Source organism: Vicia villosa, unplaced genomic scaffold (genome assembly GCF_029867415.1).
Source record: "Vicia villosa cultivar HV-30 ecotype Madison, WI unplaced genomic scaffold, Vvil1.0 ctg.000477F_1_1_1, whole genome shotgun sequence".
Taxonomy (NCBI): Eukaryota; Viridiplantae; Streptophyta; class Magnoliopsida; order Fabales; family Fabaceae; genus Vicia; species Vicia villosa.
The window spans coordinates 352,352-368,001 of NW_026705229.1; the positions used below are offsets into that span (position 1 = coordinate 352,352).

Consider the following 15,650-nt stretch of genomic DNA (forward strand, 5'->3'; position numbering starts at 1 on the left):
TTGTTGGATTCACCTTCAGACTTGTAGAGACCATAAAGGTTTTAAGGGTTTGTTGCATCAACTCTATAGATCCAAGATCACCCCTAACAAATAGAAGACAGTCATCTGCAAAAGTGAGATTAGTTCATTGAATCCTCTCACATTTTGAGTGATGGTTAATGTTTGGATTTTCCAGCATTTGATGAAGCAACCTGTTAAAATATATTCATTATTTTTATTTTAGAGTAGTATTGATTTAAAGTTTTTAAATTAATTTTTAAAAAATTAAATGAATTAACTTCATTATTGTTTTAAGAAATAAATGAAATTTATTACTTTAGTAAATAAACAATTTAAGATAAAATTTTGAAAAATAATTTTTAAGCAAAACTATAATAATTTTAAATAAATATTTAATAAATGTCTTGTCTCGAACCTCAACACGTGTTAGGCCGACATTGATATTTACAATAATTTTTAAGCAAAACTATAATAATTTTAAATATCATTAAATAAATATTAATGATATTTTCCAACTTAATTATATTTCTTAAATTTGAAATCAACACTAAAAATATTTTAAATTAAAATCTCTTGAGGAAAACTCAATTCTTAAATGTTTTCTATACAAAGAAGATGTGGTTAAATCATGAATATTTTTATATATAATAGAATTGTTTTCATAATCAAAAACCATTTTTTATTATAATCATATTTTAGTAAAAGAATTAAATTAGAAGAGAGATATCTCTAATTCGGACGAATAACTAACCTCAATAAAAATTTACAATTTAGATTGACACGATCTGGTTTGCGTTATCACTTTTTATCATGTATCTTTTTAGATAATTGTAACTTTTTTTAACCTATTAACATATAGTATGCATAATAGATATTTTTATTTAATTTCTATCCAATTAAACAAGAAAATAGTTTTTCATTCTTGTTCAGTTGGCACTTGGCATATGATGCAACTGCTTACATCACGAGTCAAGTTGTTGAATACAAAATTGACCTCATGATGTAGTTGATTACATCACACATCCACATCACAGCCTTGCCCCAAAAAATTAATATATAATAAAAGATGAAAAAACTTTATAAAAACAATCTTATTAAAATGGAAGACAGAAACTAAATATTTAATACTTGTCATTAGAATTTTAAATAAACAAAAAAGCATATTCCTTTGTTTTTTTAATATAGTAATAATTTATTAATAGCTTTTTTTATACATATTTAAAAGCCATATTTCTTATTTTATTAATAAACAAGTATCAATAGTTGTTTGGAAGAAATCTTTCAATGATAGATTATCGTCGAATCATTGTGAGCCATGTAATATTAAAAAGGACACCTGAAATATTAAATTAGCACAATTTAACTTTTTTTTAACGTAAATAAAAACTAACCAAAAGTATCACTTTGATTAACAAAATTGTTTTGAAAAACTCATATGTTTTCCATTCAAAAGAATTGAGATTTGACACTCCACGTCAACTTACTTAAGAATTCTCTAGAGAAATCTACATATGTCGGAATATAAATTCCAGATTTCACCTAAAACACTGTCCCATTAATAGAGGTTGCAAAGTTAAGATTGCCTGCAACTTCTCCCTCTATATATAGAGTTTCAAGCCTTGTATTTTTTCACACTCAATCATTTCTTTCTTATTCTCTAACTATAGCTATGGCTGATGAAGTGATTCTTCTAGATTACTGGCCAAGTCCATTTGGGATGAGGCTCAGAATAGCCCTTGCTCAAAAGGGTATCAAGTATGAGTACAAAGATGAAGACTTGAGCAACAAGAGTCCTTTGTTGTTACAGATGAACCCTATTCACAAGAAAATTCCTGTTCTCATTCACAATGGTAAACCCATTTGTGAATCTCTCATTGCTGTTCAGTATATTGATGAGGTTTGGAATGATAAATCTCCTTTGTTGCCTTCTGATCCTTATCAGAGATCACAAGCTAGATTCTGGGCTGACTATATTGACAAGAAGGTATATAAGTTTCCTCTTTTGCATGTTTTGTTTGTTGTTTTTCTTGTTCTATCATTTGATTATTAACTGAGTGTGTTTCATAGGTCTATGAAAATGGAAGGAACCTTCTTTGGACAAAAAATGGAGAAGAGAAAGAAGCTGCAAAGAAGGAATTCATAGAAGTGCTCAAAGTGTTGGAGAAAGAGTTGGGAGACAAGAGTTATTTTGGAGGAGAGAAGCTTGGTTATGTGGATGTTGCACTTATTCCATTCTACACTTGGTTTAAAGGCTATGAGACCTTTGGTAATTTCAATATAGAGAAGGAGTGTCCCAAGTTCATTGGTTGGGCTAAGAGATGTGTTAAAATTGAGAGTGTTTCAAAGTCTATTCCTGATCAGGAAAAGGTCTATCAGTTCATTGTGGATGTCAGGAAGAAGATGGGCATTGAGTAGGTTGGATATGTTCAGATAATAAGTGTATGTTCTGATTCGTGATGAGTTTGACAAAAATCGGTTAGTTAAATGTGATTATGTCATTCTCACCACGAGTCTGAACATGCACTTAAATGATTGATTTCAGTTGTCTGTTAAAATAATTATGCAATAAAAAGGTACTTAGATGTGCCAAACTTTGTGCTTTTAGTAGGAATTGTGATGTACCTATGATCTGTTTGTGTAATTTGTTTGTAAAAACTGGATTAAAAAGAATGATGCTACTATTTGTTCCATTTCTAATGCTTCTTCTTATGATTTTGATTTTGCTTATGCTTCTCTTAATTCACATATTAAGCTTGAACATGGAGTACTTAGCTTAAAATTTAAATGAGTATAAACAAATTGTTCATAATCAATTGATCAATATCAATTTTGATTGTAAAGATCTCAATCTTTCAACATGAGAAAGATGAAACCATCTAGTATAGTACATTCTTGGCTTATCAATTCAGGTTTCAAATTTGATAGCTCAAACTATTATGTTTTATGAAAAATCATTGATGTTTGGGAAGACTTGAAAGAAAAATTTTCCACAATTGAAAGAGTTTGTGTATCAATATGAGATTTCCATCGGAAGAAAATAGATTAGACCTTTTTTTGCATATATGAAAAAAGTCACTAAGCAAAATTAAGCACTGAAAGCAAATCATAGACATAAACTAAAGTGGCATCAAACACCATCCGGATTGATTCTATTCAGAATGGTTAAAGCAAAATAATCATTATAAAGCATCAACCAAATTTCACATATAGCAAACAAAATTTGGAAAACAGAAACAACAAATTGGATCCAGAAATTAACAACTCGAATGGTTTTTATATATCCTGATGCAAAAAATGGAATTTAGAAATTCAGAAAAGATGAAGTTGTGAAACGCAGGTGGGACGAGATCTACAAATTGTACGTGGTATGGCTTCAGGGTCAATTTTTTCTTTTAAACTTTTCTCAACCTCAAACTATCTTGGTAATATTGTCTAACCTGCTCTTGATTTTCCTAGACGATTGCTACCTGCCCGTCCTCTAGAGGGAACTTCATCGTAAGATAAAGGGTGGATAGAGCCACCTCTAGAGTAATAAAGTCGGATGCCCAATTATGATGTTGTATGGAGATGGGGCGTTGACGACCATATATCTGACTTGTTTCTTTTGCGTTTTCTTCGCTCCCAAAAATAGTGTCTAAAGTCATGTAACCCAATACTTGGACTTGCTCTCCCGAGAACCCCACCAATAATCCTTTAAACGATCGCAACTCGTCCATGTCGAGCCTTAAACCTTGGAAGGCTTCCCAACATATAGTATGAGCTACTCTGATCAATCATAACTCGTTTCACGTCCCACATCCTAATTTTCATTGGATCATCCTCGCGAGGCACCACGCCTTTTGTATCTCGCCTAGAGAAACTCATCTGGGGTTCGAAAGAATGGTGCCCTGGACGGGGATTATGTAAGATGTGCATCACTTTCCTTGAATAACTTTTTCGTTATCGATTTGATTTACCACCCCGGCAAAACCTCCGACTATGGTGTTAAGTGTGTGGCGTGGAACGCTTCGTCCTCGCTCTTCCCTCCTGACTTTCTTCGAAGTTGACGTTCGCTCATTGGCACGACCCGGGGAGGACCTTCCCTCACCTTGTTTATATTTCTGAAGGTGTCCTTTTTGTATAAGTTTTTCAATTTCTTGATTTAGATGATAACAATCTTCAATATGATGCCCTCGGATTTTGTGATACTTGCACCGACAACTCGAAATGGGTCCCATCACATCTCCCCTAGGAGGATCTTCCTCTGAGATGATTCGAGTTGTGTAGGTCTCCTACAAGATCCTATCCCTGGTGGCGTTTAGTGGAGTCAAATTTTCCAATGGTCTTCTGTCAAGCCTTCTCAAGCGGGGTGGGTTGTTTCTCCCATATAGATGCTCCTTAGATTTTTTTATGTCCCACCCCTTCAAATCGAGGAGGTGGTCCCCTCTCTTTGGCATATCTCGTCTTCTTATCTGCATTGCTTTCTTCTCCGTATATATAGTATTCTTCCCAGGTAGGGATATCTTCCATGGTGGTGGCGGGTTATTGAGCCAACGACTCGTTGAAGTGTTTGACCCTCAAACCATTATGAAAGGCTCCTACGAACATTTCTTGGTTAGGATATGCCACCTTGATGGTTTCCTCATTAAAACGCGCCACGTATTCTCGGAGCGTCTCGTCCTGCCCCTGACGAATGTTGAAGAGACTAGTGGTTGAAACTTTCCCGTGCTTACTGGCGAAGAATTGGTGTATCAGTCTGTTAGCTGGACATTTCGATTGTTAAATATACCTTTTCGAAAACGTAAGGTTCAAAAAGAAAATGGATTTCGATGGCCATTTATGAAGATGCTATTTATGATGAAGATTCCTAAAATCGAAACTGAATCGAGATAGGCTGTCTTCAAGACTTAAATGGTTTTCTGGAATACAAAAGTACTGAAACTTGAAGTATTTCGCTGTATTCTCGCAAAGAGCACGTTGCCACGTATCGAAATAGGATTCAGGCGGGAGGTTTTGAATTTCGAATAATCTGATTAAATCAACGAGGATAGATGGCGCCCCAGGGATTCGAAACGCATGCATGTGGGCAACGTGGCATTCCGTTAGCGTAGGACCGTTAGGGCCGAATTAGTATAAATAAGGGTCTTAGTATCAGGATCCAGGGTGTTCATTTTGTACAAATCACTCACAAATTACTCAAGTATCAAGTGTTAAGAGAAAGAGTTTGCTGAGAAATGTACGTATGACACCAACACTTTAAATGTATTTGTATTTCTATTTCAGAATCAAAATGTCTTTTAATTTCCTTTACTTTTTCGCCTAGTCTTTCTTTTGATTCAAGTGTCTTTATGTCTTTACATTTATGAAATTTACATTTATTTTATATATCTTCGTCAAAGTTCTACTTACGTTTATAACCAGTTTATCTTCAGTTGTGGACTTTGTTAGTTTATTTTGCAAGTTATTTATACGTTCATACCATAACCAAGTTTTTGAAGCGAAACAAAAGACCAAAGAATATGAACCAAATTATCTTGAAAGACAACTCTTGACTATGTCCTAGGATCAATCTAGTCGATCCTGCGAGTAACCAAAGTATATTTATAGTTTGGAGGACTAGTGGTTGTTTACCGGAAATCAACGTAAACACAGTCTTCTGGCTAGATCTTGGTAACTCGTCATTAAGTGCATAGGTAACCCCATATACCAAGGTAAGGCTGCCTCCTTTAGGGTCTCGACCATCAGCCTGCATTTAAGTGACTCGTTAGCTTCGATGATAGCTATCTAAGTGTTGACGGTCAAGATATGCTCTTCTGGATCGTGTTTTCCGTTGAATGATGGGAGTTGAGGGGGCTTAAAATTCTCCAGGACCTCGTCGTTCTAAATTTGTTTACATTATGGTTATGTGTCAATAGCATCGTTTGAATCTTCATCTTTTGAGGGAGATTGGTGATGTTGTTGTTGTAGCTCGTGGACGGCGTTCTCTAACTGTTCATTATGTTGACGTAAAAGCTCTACAACCACTACTACAAATAATACATTTTATGACGAATCTTTCACATCATCCAGAAAAAAGAGGTATTATGTCTAGGCGCGCCATGTTTTATTTTTTTATAATAATGAAAACAACATATTCCTACAGTTTTTAAGAAAACCGAGGGGAAAAATAAAGCAGGACACGCTTCGAATCACAACTTTTGTAGTTTATGTTTTTATTTGTTTATAAGTGTAAACTAAATGAACTAACCCTTCGATTTTTCGATATAACCGAGGGATCAAATAATCAGATTTCACTATAAAAGCACTCGTCAAACACATTTTAACCTAATCCTTACTTATAAGAAGTCGTCTCAAACTCGCATGCATCATTTTTTGAGATGGATTGCAAGACAGACAAAATATCCAATGTTCTTCTATCTAGAACAAAAAAAAATTTATGCCCTTGCAGTCTATCTCACATAATAGTGTTGATGTTGTTGTTTTTATTGTTTTTGTAATTTTGCTCATTTGATAGATTGCAAGTGTAGAAAATCAATCTTGCTTCAAAGATTTATGTACTCCTTTCTCTTCAAACAAACAGACTGCTAAAAAATGGTGAATTTGAATGCAAAGTTCTGACATTCAAGCATCATTTTTTCAGAAGTTAAAACTTAAACAGAGAAGCGAGCTTCAACTTATACAAAGAAGGGAGCATAACCTTTGAAAAGATTTGTTGTAAACAATTTATCTTAATATTTTGTGTAAATAATGTAATATTAAAAAAAATTATTCACCTCGGTTTTATAGTTAAACTGAGGGGTATAATACTCATATTTTACTATAAAAACATTCGTTAAACAGATTTTACCCTAATACTTAAAAATATGAAGCCGCCCCAAAGGGAGAAAATATTTACCACCGCTACAACATATCTCTGGGATGGATTGCAAGTGCAGAAAATAAAAATTCTCATTGGCTCTAGAAACAGATCTCTAGCATTTTGCATAGGACCTTTAACATCTAAATCTTGATATCATTGAAGATTTATTACATATAATGTATTTTTAAAATTATGTGAAAACAAAGTAATTAAAAATAAAATAAAATGTGCATTTACCTCGGTGATTTGTCATGACCGAGGTGATAGTTAAGCATTTTTTTATATACTATATACACCAGCCTTAACAAATATTTGTCGTCCATTTAATGATTATCAACGCTCAAGACATTGTCATTAGTGGGTTGTGTGAAACCTAAGGGACGTCCATTTTAAAAGCATTCTGAATATTGAAAATCTAACCTAAACGAAACATATGAAGTGCTTGAAACCTAAGGATGTTTGGAAAAGTTATATATGATGGATTGCGAGACCGAGGTGATAGTTAAGCGTTTTTTTCTATACTATACTAGAAAATTTTCTGGGTTCAAGGTTTGTTTTCTTAAATATTGATTCGAATCGAAAATGATTTGAGTTTCGATATTAATTATCTTATCCTTTTTTATTTTTAGATCCAACATAAGATCTTCTCCAAGATTCAACAATTTGAAGATCTAAAGTCTAAATCTTGAGAAAATTTAATTTTTATCTAAATCCCTAGAAAATTTGATTTTTATCTTGAACTATAAAGAATTTGACTTTTATTTTAATTTTAATATTTTGTGTAAACAATGTAATATTAGATAAACAATGTAATATTCTGTGTAAGCAATGTAACAAATTTAAAATAATAATAATAATAATAATAATAATAATAATAATAATAATAATACCCCTCGGTTTTTGAATAAACCGAGATAAAAGATATGCTAGATTTAAAAATAATAAAAGTGCAGTTGACGGGGGTTCGAACCCATGTGCATATAACTATACCCCTAGGATTTTTTAATCACCGAGGTGTTAAGTGGAAAATTTTCATGACGCCCTTCGTTAACTCACTACTTTAGCCGAGGTAAAACGCATTCCGCGTTCGAGGTTAAAAGCATTTTTTGCTGTAGTGAAAGGCGATTAGTTCTTCAATAACTTGGGAGCCCTGACCACTATCCTTGCTCCTAGTCTGTTTGTTTGCAATTTTGTACAGCCTGAGAGAGTTTACCAGGCCCCACGGTGGACTACAAATGTTCTTGAAGAACAATGTGATAACTTCTCCAAAACAAGCCAGGAGAAGTCGCAGTATTACTAGAATTTAGTGTCTTAGGATTGCTTACTTCCTATCTGGACTATTTTTTTATAGTGTTTGTTTTAATAATGACATATAATATCATATTCATGACCCTTAATTGTTGTGGTTCCCTTGTCGCTCGGCCAAAATGATTGGAATGGCCGACAGTCTTAATTAATTAATTTAAAAAAAAAATACAAATGATGCTTTTAAACTTATTTCCTTTCAAATTAAATTGATAAATTCAAAAAATAGACATTTCATATTATTTTTCAACATATTTTTAATATTTTTATTATTAAATATTTTTCATTTGTGGTCATAGAAATAGAAAAAGTTATTATACTTAAATTTTTATATGTTCTATTATAACCAGTATTATAAAACTCGATTTAAATTGAACGGTTGGATCGATTAGACTGTGAATCGGGAAGTAAAACAATTTGATAAATTTATTGGTGTCGCAATTAGTTTGGTGATACCTGTTCATTGGTAAAACCAATAAATCAATGAGGTTTTTAATCGGTAGATTGATTTTTTTTAACTTGTCAAAACAACATCATTTTAGATGGAGAGTTAAAATAACTAAAAAAACTAAAAGAAACAAAAAAATTCCCTCTTGATGCGGGATGACGACTGAGGAGCCGCCTTAAGTGTCGTCTGTGATTGAGGCTGTGATGGAGGCTGTGGCTGGGCCTCTGGTGTCGCTTGAGAACTGGACGTCTCTCCCGCCTCAAATGCACTCAGTGGAGAAGTGAGTCTGCGGGAGGACGGGAATGGAGACAGATAAACTGGAGAATCCCGCCTGCTGCAGGAGGACGACGTAGTAGGAGTATAAGCAGGAACATCAGAGGCTGAAGCTGTAGGAGGTGCATTCGGCATGGCCTGTCCAGAGGCGGGAGTTGGCCGAGTTGCCTGACTCCTTTCTCTTCGTACAGAAGCATGTTGTACAACCCTATCGAGCCTCAATCGAGATGCTCTCTCAGTCATTGCTCCTGTAGAAGTACGAAAAAAATGTTAACTTAAGGATCAGTGTTCAAAACAAAGTTGAAAACAGATACAGACAAAAACCAGTAATGCACTTGCGGTTTTGTTCTTGCTAAAACTAGAAATGCATTTCTAGTTCCTACTGCGATTACAGAAATACATTAATGGCTTCCCTACCCCCCAAATGAGCTCACAAAAACCCATTGATCATGAAAATGACATTGCCAATACATTTCTATTGATTCCTAATATTGATAACAAACTACAAAGTCTCAATTGCTAACCTAAATCACAGATTTGAGTGGATTTTACATAAACTCTAAAAAGTTCAAAAACAACTTACTTGATTGATTGTAGTTGATTTTCCTTGATTGATTGTGGTTGGATTCTTGAGACTGATGCTTGATGATTTCTAACTATTTGGATTGCAAATGTGGTTGATTTGGTGAAAATGAGATTGAGAGAGTTTTGGTGTGTTTTGTTTTAAAATTGTAATGAGAAGGGAAGAGACAGCACACCTTTTAGTTAGTCCACAAATCGGAAATATATTTACAGTTCCAAACCGTAATTATATTTTCGGTTAGTACCCAACTCTTCCAACGTAATTCATGTGTAATATGGTGCGTATCGGATATATAGTTCCGATTTTCAAAAATATTTTTAAAATTTCGTGTGGTGTGCTAGAAAAATATGAGGTGGAATAAAAAATACTCTAATTTTATATATAGTTAAAAAAATTCATGAATATTTTTAATTTTACTTTCTTTTTTTTCAATAAGCAATGGAATTAAAACAGCGAAGTATAAGGGATACTCCAACCACCATACCGAGAGGAAATCTCCTACAGCTCGAAACAAAAGAGCGGTAAAATATTCCAATAATGAAAATTACATAGCTCCCCTAACTTGTAGTTAGCTAAGAGCCAATTCCAAGAAAAAAATGATTATATCTGACATACATTAAAAAAAACTAAACAACTCATTCTTAAAGATAATTGCGTTCTGCTTCAACCATAAACACCAAATCGTAGCCAACCAAATAACCGCCAAAATATTCCTCTTAGACGAACACTTCACTTTATCACAAAAGAGAAAAAAGCTGACAAACTCCTCAAACCATAATTCTGGGACGTTACCTATCCAACCAAACACCCTCCTCCAAATACGCAAAGCAACCTCACAATCTCCGCATAAATGGGATAAGGATTCAAACTCCTTTTCACACAAAAAACACATCAAGTCAACGATATTCACCAAAACTCCCCTTTTGAGGTTTTGCATAAATAAGTTGGTAGTCATGCGGTCCGACTAACTAGTAATTCATTGGTCAGAATAATAATCCAACGATCCAATAATTTGACGAATTGATGATTCGCTGAGGTTTGAAAATTTCTATTACAATTACATTAGTCTTAAATATTTAATAAATTATTTACTTCTAATTATATATTTATTATTCATAAAACAATTTATCCAATATAATGCTATATACTTACTTTGTTTTTCCTACACACTACATTTTCATTGACAAACTAGTCCACTGTTAACTGTGTGTATTTATTATCTATATTCAAATTATTGAATTAAAGTACCAACTATTAGTCTGGGATATAGATTCTATGTTGGAAAAAATATGATGGGTGGCTATGGCCTTCCCCAATCATAACGTGGCTCCGCTACTGCTTGTTGCTTAGAAAATTATAAAGAACATTGAACTATATTGATAAAAAAAATTCAGCATTGAAGGGCGATTTTGAATTTTGTTACACAAAATCGAATTGAGGCGGCTTGATAGATTATACAGGTTAGGGGCAGTTTGGTAGTTTATCCGAGATATATAACTTGGATGTTAAAGGTTTGGTAGTTTATCCGAGATAAGTTATCTTGGCATTTGATGTAATTTATTAGATCATATGGCAAAATGTTGAATTGAAAATTGACCTCATGATGTACTTGATTACATCACACTTGCACATTTGGCTTTATTCCAAAAACAAGTTACATGCAATCCGACCTGCATAGCGCAACATTGTACAAACAGTTTTAAGTATATATCTATCAAGAAGATCAAAATTAAATATTTAAATATATAATATTTATTATATTTTTTAGTAATTTGAATAAGTAAAATATTTTGACTTATTTGAACACTTTTACTATAAAATTGAGCGTCATTTAATTTAGATAAAAAATAAAAAATGAAAAAAGAAAAGCATATGTATTTAATTACAGAAAGGGTGGCGGGCAGGCAATAGCCAAGTCGTGTGGCAACTGGCAACCATTAGTATTACCAGTATGATGGGTAATAAAACATTGAAGTATAAGAATATAGAGTAGGGCAGACCCTTTGAATATGAATTATAATTCTGTCATATATATTGTGCCAAAGTGAATATTAATTTAATTTTTATATTGAATAATAATTGGATGTTTGATTTGGTTTTTAGAATGGTCAAAAAATAATTTTAGAAATTTAGAATTAATTTTAGATGATTTTGAAATGTTTTGTTAGACAAACGTAGAATTGATTTTGTCTCTAGAATTGATTCTACTTGAAGATATAATTTGTAGTTTCTGCCTCAGAATTGATTATGGATGATTTTACACTAAAATTTATTGTTCTAGTTACTTTTATATAAATGTATTCAAACATAAATCAATTCTACTAAACTCAATTCTAATAAAATCAATTCTACCAAATTCAATTCTAATAAAATTAACTCTACCAAACTTAATTCTGATATAATCAATTCTGACCCGTGAATCCAAACGCACCTTAAAAAAAATATTAACATAGTATAATGTATATAGGTGTATCTAACATTCCATTAATTGTTAAAGAAAGAATTTTAATTACTAGGCTACATGAAAAAATAATAATATTTATTAGTTCTTCTTGTTTTTGTCATAAAAAAAGTTTTTTTTAAACATGTAATATATAATTTATATAAATTAAATATATTAATTATTTAATTAATTTAACAAACAAATTTTATTAATTAAAAATAGAGGAAGTATTATTACTTGACCTTGGTTAAATTGATTCGGTTCTTAATTGCGTAAAAATATTTTATCATAGAAACGCTAGTTTGAATATATGACATTCTCTATTTTGCAATAAGTTTGGATAAAATATTTTCTTAAATTGAAAAGTGAGGATAGTATATATTTATATTTAGAAAATAAAAGAAGAATTCATATTTTTCATAAATTTCATATTGATGTGTCATTATCAATAAGAAAAGAGATAGACCATACAAAGAAAAATTTAAAAGAGAGCAATGCTTTTGCTGACTTAAGCAGTGACATCTAAATAAATTAAAAAATAGAAGAAAGTTTCCATCACATATTTTCTAAATAAATTAAATCGAAACCAATAGTTAGTTAGTTCAGTGGTGATTAATGCCCTATTTAGTAAGAAGAATTACGGTTTGATTTCCCGCAACTGCAATTGCGATTGGGAGAAAAACTGAAAGTACTTAATGTCAGAACTATCTCAAACCGAACTGGAATATACCAGTGATGATAAAAAAAAAAATTTAAATAAAGTTAGCATTTTTTAATAAAATAAATATACTCCCTCCAAATCTCACTCTATAAATAGAGTTTTAAGCCATGGTTTTTTTATTATAGACACACATTTCTTCTTCTATAACAATCTTCGTCTTCATTCTATAGCCATGGCAGATGAAGTGATTCTTCTAGATTACTGGCCAAGTCCATTCGGGATGAGGGTCAGAATAGCCCTTGCTCAAAAGGGCATCAAGCATGAGTACAGAGATGAAGACTTGAGCAACAAGAGTCCTTTGTTGTTACAGATGAATCCTATTCACAAGCAAATCCCTGTTCTCATTCATAACAGCAAATCCATTTGTGAATCTCTCATTGCTGTTCAGTATATTGATGATGTTTGGAATAATAAATCTCCTTTGTTGCCTTCTGATCCTTACCAGAGATCACAAGCTAACTTCTGGGCTGATTTTGTTGACAAGAAGGTATATAAGTTTCCTCTTTTGCATGTTTTGTTTGTTGTTTTTTTTGTTCCATCATTTGATTATCTAATTTAATGTGTTTCGACTTTCGATGTGAAATAGGTCTATGAAAATGGAAGGAACCTTCTTTGGACCAATAAAGGAGAAGTGATAGAAGCTGCAAAGAAGGAATTCATAGAAGCCCTCAAAGTGTTAGAGAAAGAGTTGGGAAACAAGAGTTATTTTGGAGGAGAGAAGCTTGGTTATGTGGATGTAGCACTTATTCCATTCTACACTTGGTTTAAAGGCTATGAGACTTTTGGTAGCCTCAACATAGAGAAGGAGTGTCCCAAGTTCGTTGGTTGGGCGAAGAGATGTGTCAAGAATGAGAGTGTTTATAAGTCTATTCCTGATCAGGATAAGGTCTATCAGTTCATTGTGGAGGTCAGGAAGAAGATGGGCATTGAGTAGGTCATTGTGATTATGCATGCCATTCTTACCAAGAATCAAAACATGCACCAAATGATTTCAGATGTTTTAACCTTTCTGTTAGAATAATTATGTAATAAAAAGGCACTATGATGTGCCAAGCTTTGTGGTTTTAGTAGTAAAGATTTGGAAAATTTTATGAGTTGTGATTGATGTTTGATCTGTTTGTTCTTTGAATTGAGTGTTTATGCATTGTTATATGCATGGTGTAATGTGAAAGTCTGTAATGTGAAAGTATTTATTGTTTAGTAATTCTTACTCTTTTTATTTTATTTTGGCGCGTAGAGGAGTTTATATATGGTGGAAGGTTGAAACCAATCTTTTGGCGCGACACGGAGTGTGGGAGATTGTTAAATTGGAACCGACGGCCTGGTTCCAATGCGCGTCGTTTTTTGTTAGAGTCCATCTATTCATCGGTTTTTAACGAGAGTGTATTAGATTGAGCCTTTAGACCTATTGACTCGGTCTTATTGGGTTGTTTAGCCAACCCAAAACTATATTAAACATTTGTTGGTATTTAATTTCGACACAAAGCCTGTCACATTTACTTCAAACAAATAGTTTCAAAGGAAATACAATGCATATATAGTAATATCCGTCCAAGACTCATCTCTTTGTTTTACTTCAATTGTTTATTATTATTATTCCATTTTTCATGATTCTCAACCTTTTTCTATATATTGACAATACCAACCATACACCTTAGCCATTATTCACTTTTTCATCCATCTTCAATTTTATTTTGTTCAAGTCTTCTATCTCAGCAATGGCAGATGAGGTGATCCTCTTAAATTTCTGGCCAAGTCATTATGGCATGAGGGTCCTAATTGCACTTGAGGAAAAGGGCATCAAGTATGAGAACAAAGAAGAGGATTTTAGCAACAAGAGTCTTTTACTCTTGCAAATGAACCCAATTCACAAGAAAATACCAGTTCTAATCCATAATGGAAAATCCATTTGTGAGTCTCTAAATATAGTTGAATATATTGATGAGGTTTGGAATCATCATTCTCCTTTGTTTCATTCTGATCCTTACCAAAAAGCCCAAGCTAAATTTTGGGCTAACTACGTTGACACTAAGGTAATTCACATTTACCTCTTATTTTCATCCGGGTTTTAAAAAACGGCCGCGTTAAGACTTTCTGATTTCAGTCAATACAATACCAATGTCACGAAACTGATTGCGGTAGTCAGAGTGTGAACTAACTGTAATTTGTTTTTTTAACATGAAAACGGTGTTAACAGTATTCGGCATCTGCCAATACCGTTTCTGCAGTCGCGGGCTGTTTTTTAAAACCCTGATTGTTATATAAACTAATATTGAAAAAATGTGAATTTCTTTCTTACTAACTTACAACTATATGAATGGAAAAGATATATGAGATAGGATCTAGGTATGCAAAAACTGAAGGAGAAGAGAAAGAAGCTGCAAAGAAAGAGTTGCTAGAGAGCTTTGAAGTGATGGAAGGACAGCTTGGAGACAAGCCATATTTTGGTGGAGAAAACTTTGGTTTTGTGGATGTGGCACTTGTTCCATTGTTTTGCATGCTATATAGTTACACTTTTGCTGGCAAATTCATTGATGATGAAGAATTCCCAAATTTGACATCTTGGGCCAAAAGGTGTGGTGAAAAAGAGAGTGTGTCTAGGTCAATTCCTAAAGAGAGTAAGATGAAACAGTTTTTAGCAGAGATGAGTCTCTTAAACCGTTGAGATTAGAAGCAAAGGTGTTAATGTCTTATGAATAAGATTTTAAATTGCAACTGTGGTTGTAACTATGATTATGTTGTGGTTTTTGAATTATGTTTCTTAACAATAGCATAACAAAATGTTGTAATACTCCAAAATTCATCTATGAAATCTTATAATTGTGTAGGTCCTAAGATTAGAATTATCCTTGTGAACATTAATTAATATACACTCTTTGATATTTGTTTCTCTTCAACCTTTGTTATGATGTGAAGCTCTTGAAAGGCCACGTTTGCCCTTCACTTATCTTTAACCTACATTAACTTCTACGCCAACACCTTAACTTCTATTCTTCCTAAATATTAACATTGAAATACATTTAAACCTTAATTATTATT

The 15,650-nt window shown here is 32.8% G+C and overlaps 3 protein-coding genes across 3 annotated transcripts; all 3 read left to right on the forward strand.

Annotated features, from left to right (window-relative positions):
• The first annotated feature begins 1,607 nt into the window (after positions 1 to 1,607).
• Positions 1,608 to 2,697, forward strand: LOC131628749 (probable glutathione S-transferase). The gene is made up of 2 exons (XM_058899573.1): positions 1,608 to 1,984; positions 2,068 to 2,697. Exons 1-2 carry the CDS (start codon positions 1,670 to 1,672, stop codon positions 2,413 to 2,415), a joined length of 663 nt encoding a protein of 220 aa, XP_058755556.1. The 5' UTR covers positions 1,608 to 1,669; the 3' UTR covers positions 2,416 to 2,697.
• A 10,033-nt stretch (positions 2,698 to 12,730) lies between these two features.
• On the forward strand, positions 12,731 to 13,811 carry LOC131628750 (glutathione S-transferase U25-like). Its single transcript, XM_058899575.1, has 2 exons — positions 12,731 to 13,098; positions 13,198 to 13,811. The coding sequence occupies exons 1-2, from the start codon at positions 12,784 to 12,786 to the stop codon at positions 13,543 to 13,545; spliced, it is 663 nt and encodes a 220-aa protein (XP_058755558.1). The 5' UTR covers positions 12,731 to 12,783; the 3' UTR covers positions 13,546 to 13,811.
• Positions 13,812 to 14,329: 518 nt separating this feature from the next.
• Positions 14,330 to 15,276, forward strand: LOC131628751 (probable glutathione S-transferase). The gene is made up of 2 exons (XM_058899576.1): positions 14,330 to 14,644; positions 14,938 to 15,276. Exons 1-2 carry the CDS (start codon positions 14,330 to 14,332, stop codon positions 15,274 to 15,276), a joined length of 654 nt encoding a protein of 217 aa, XP_058755559.1.
• The last annotated feature ends 374 nt before the right edge of the window (positions 15,277 to 15,650 follow it).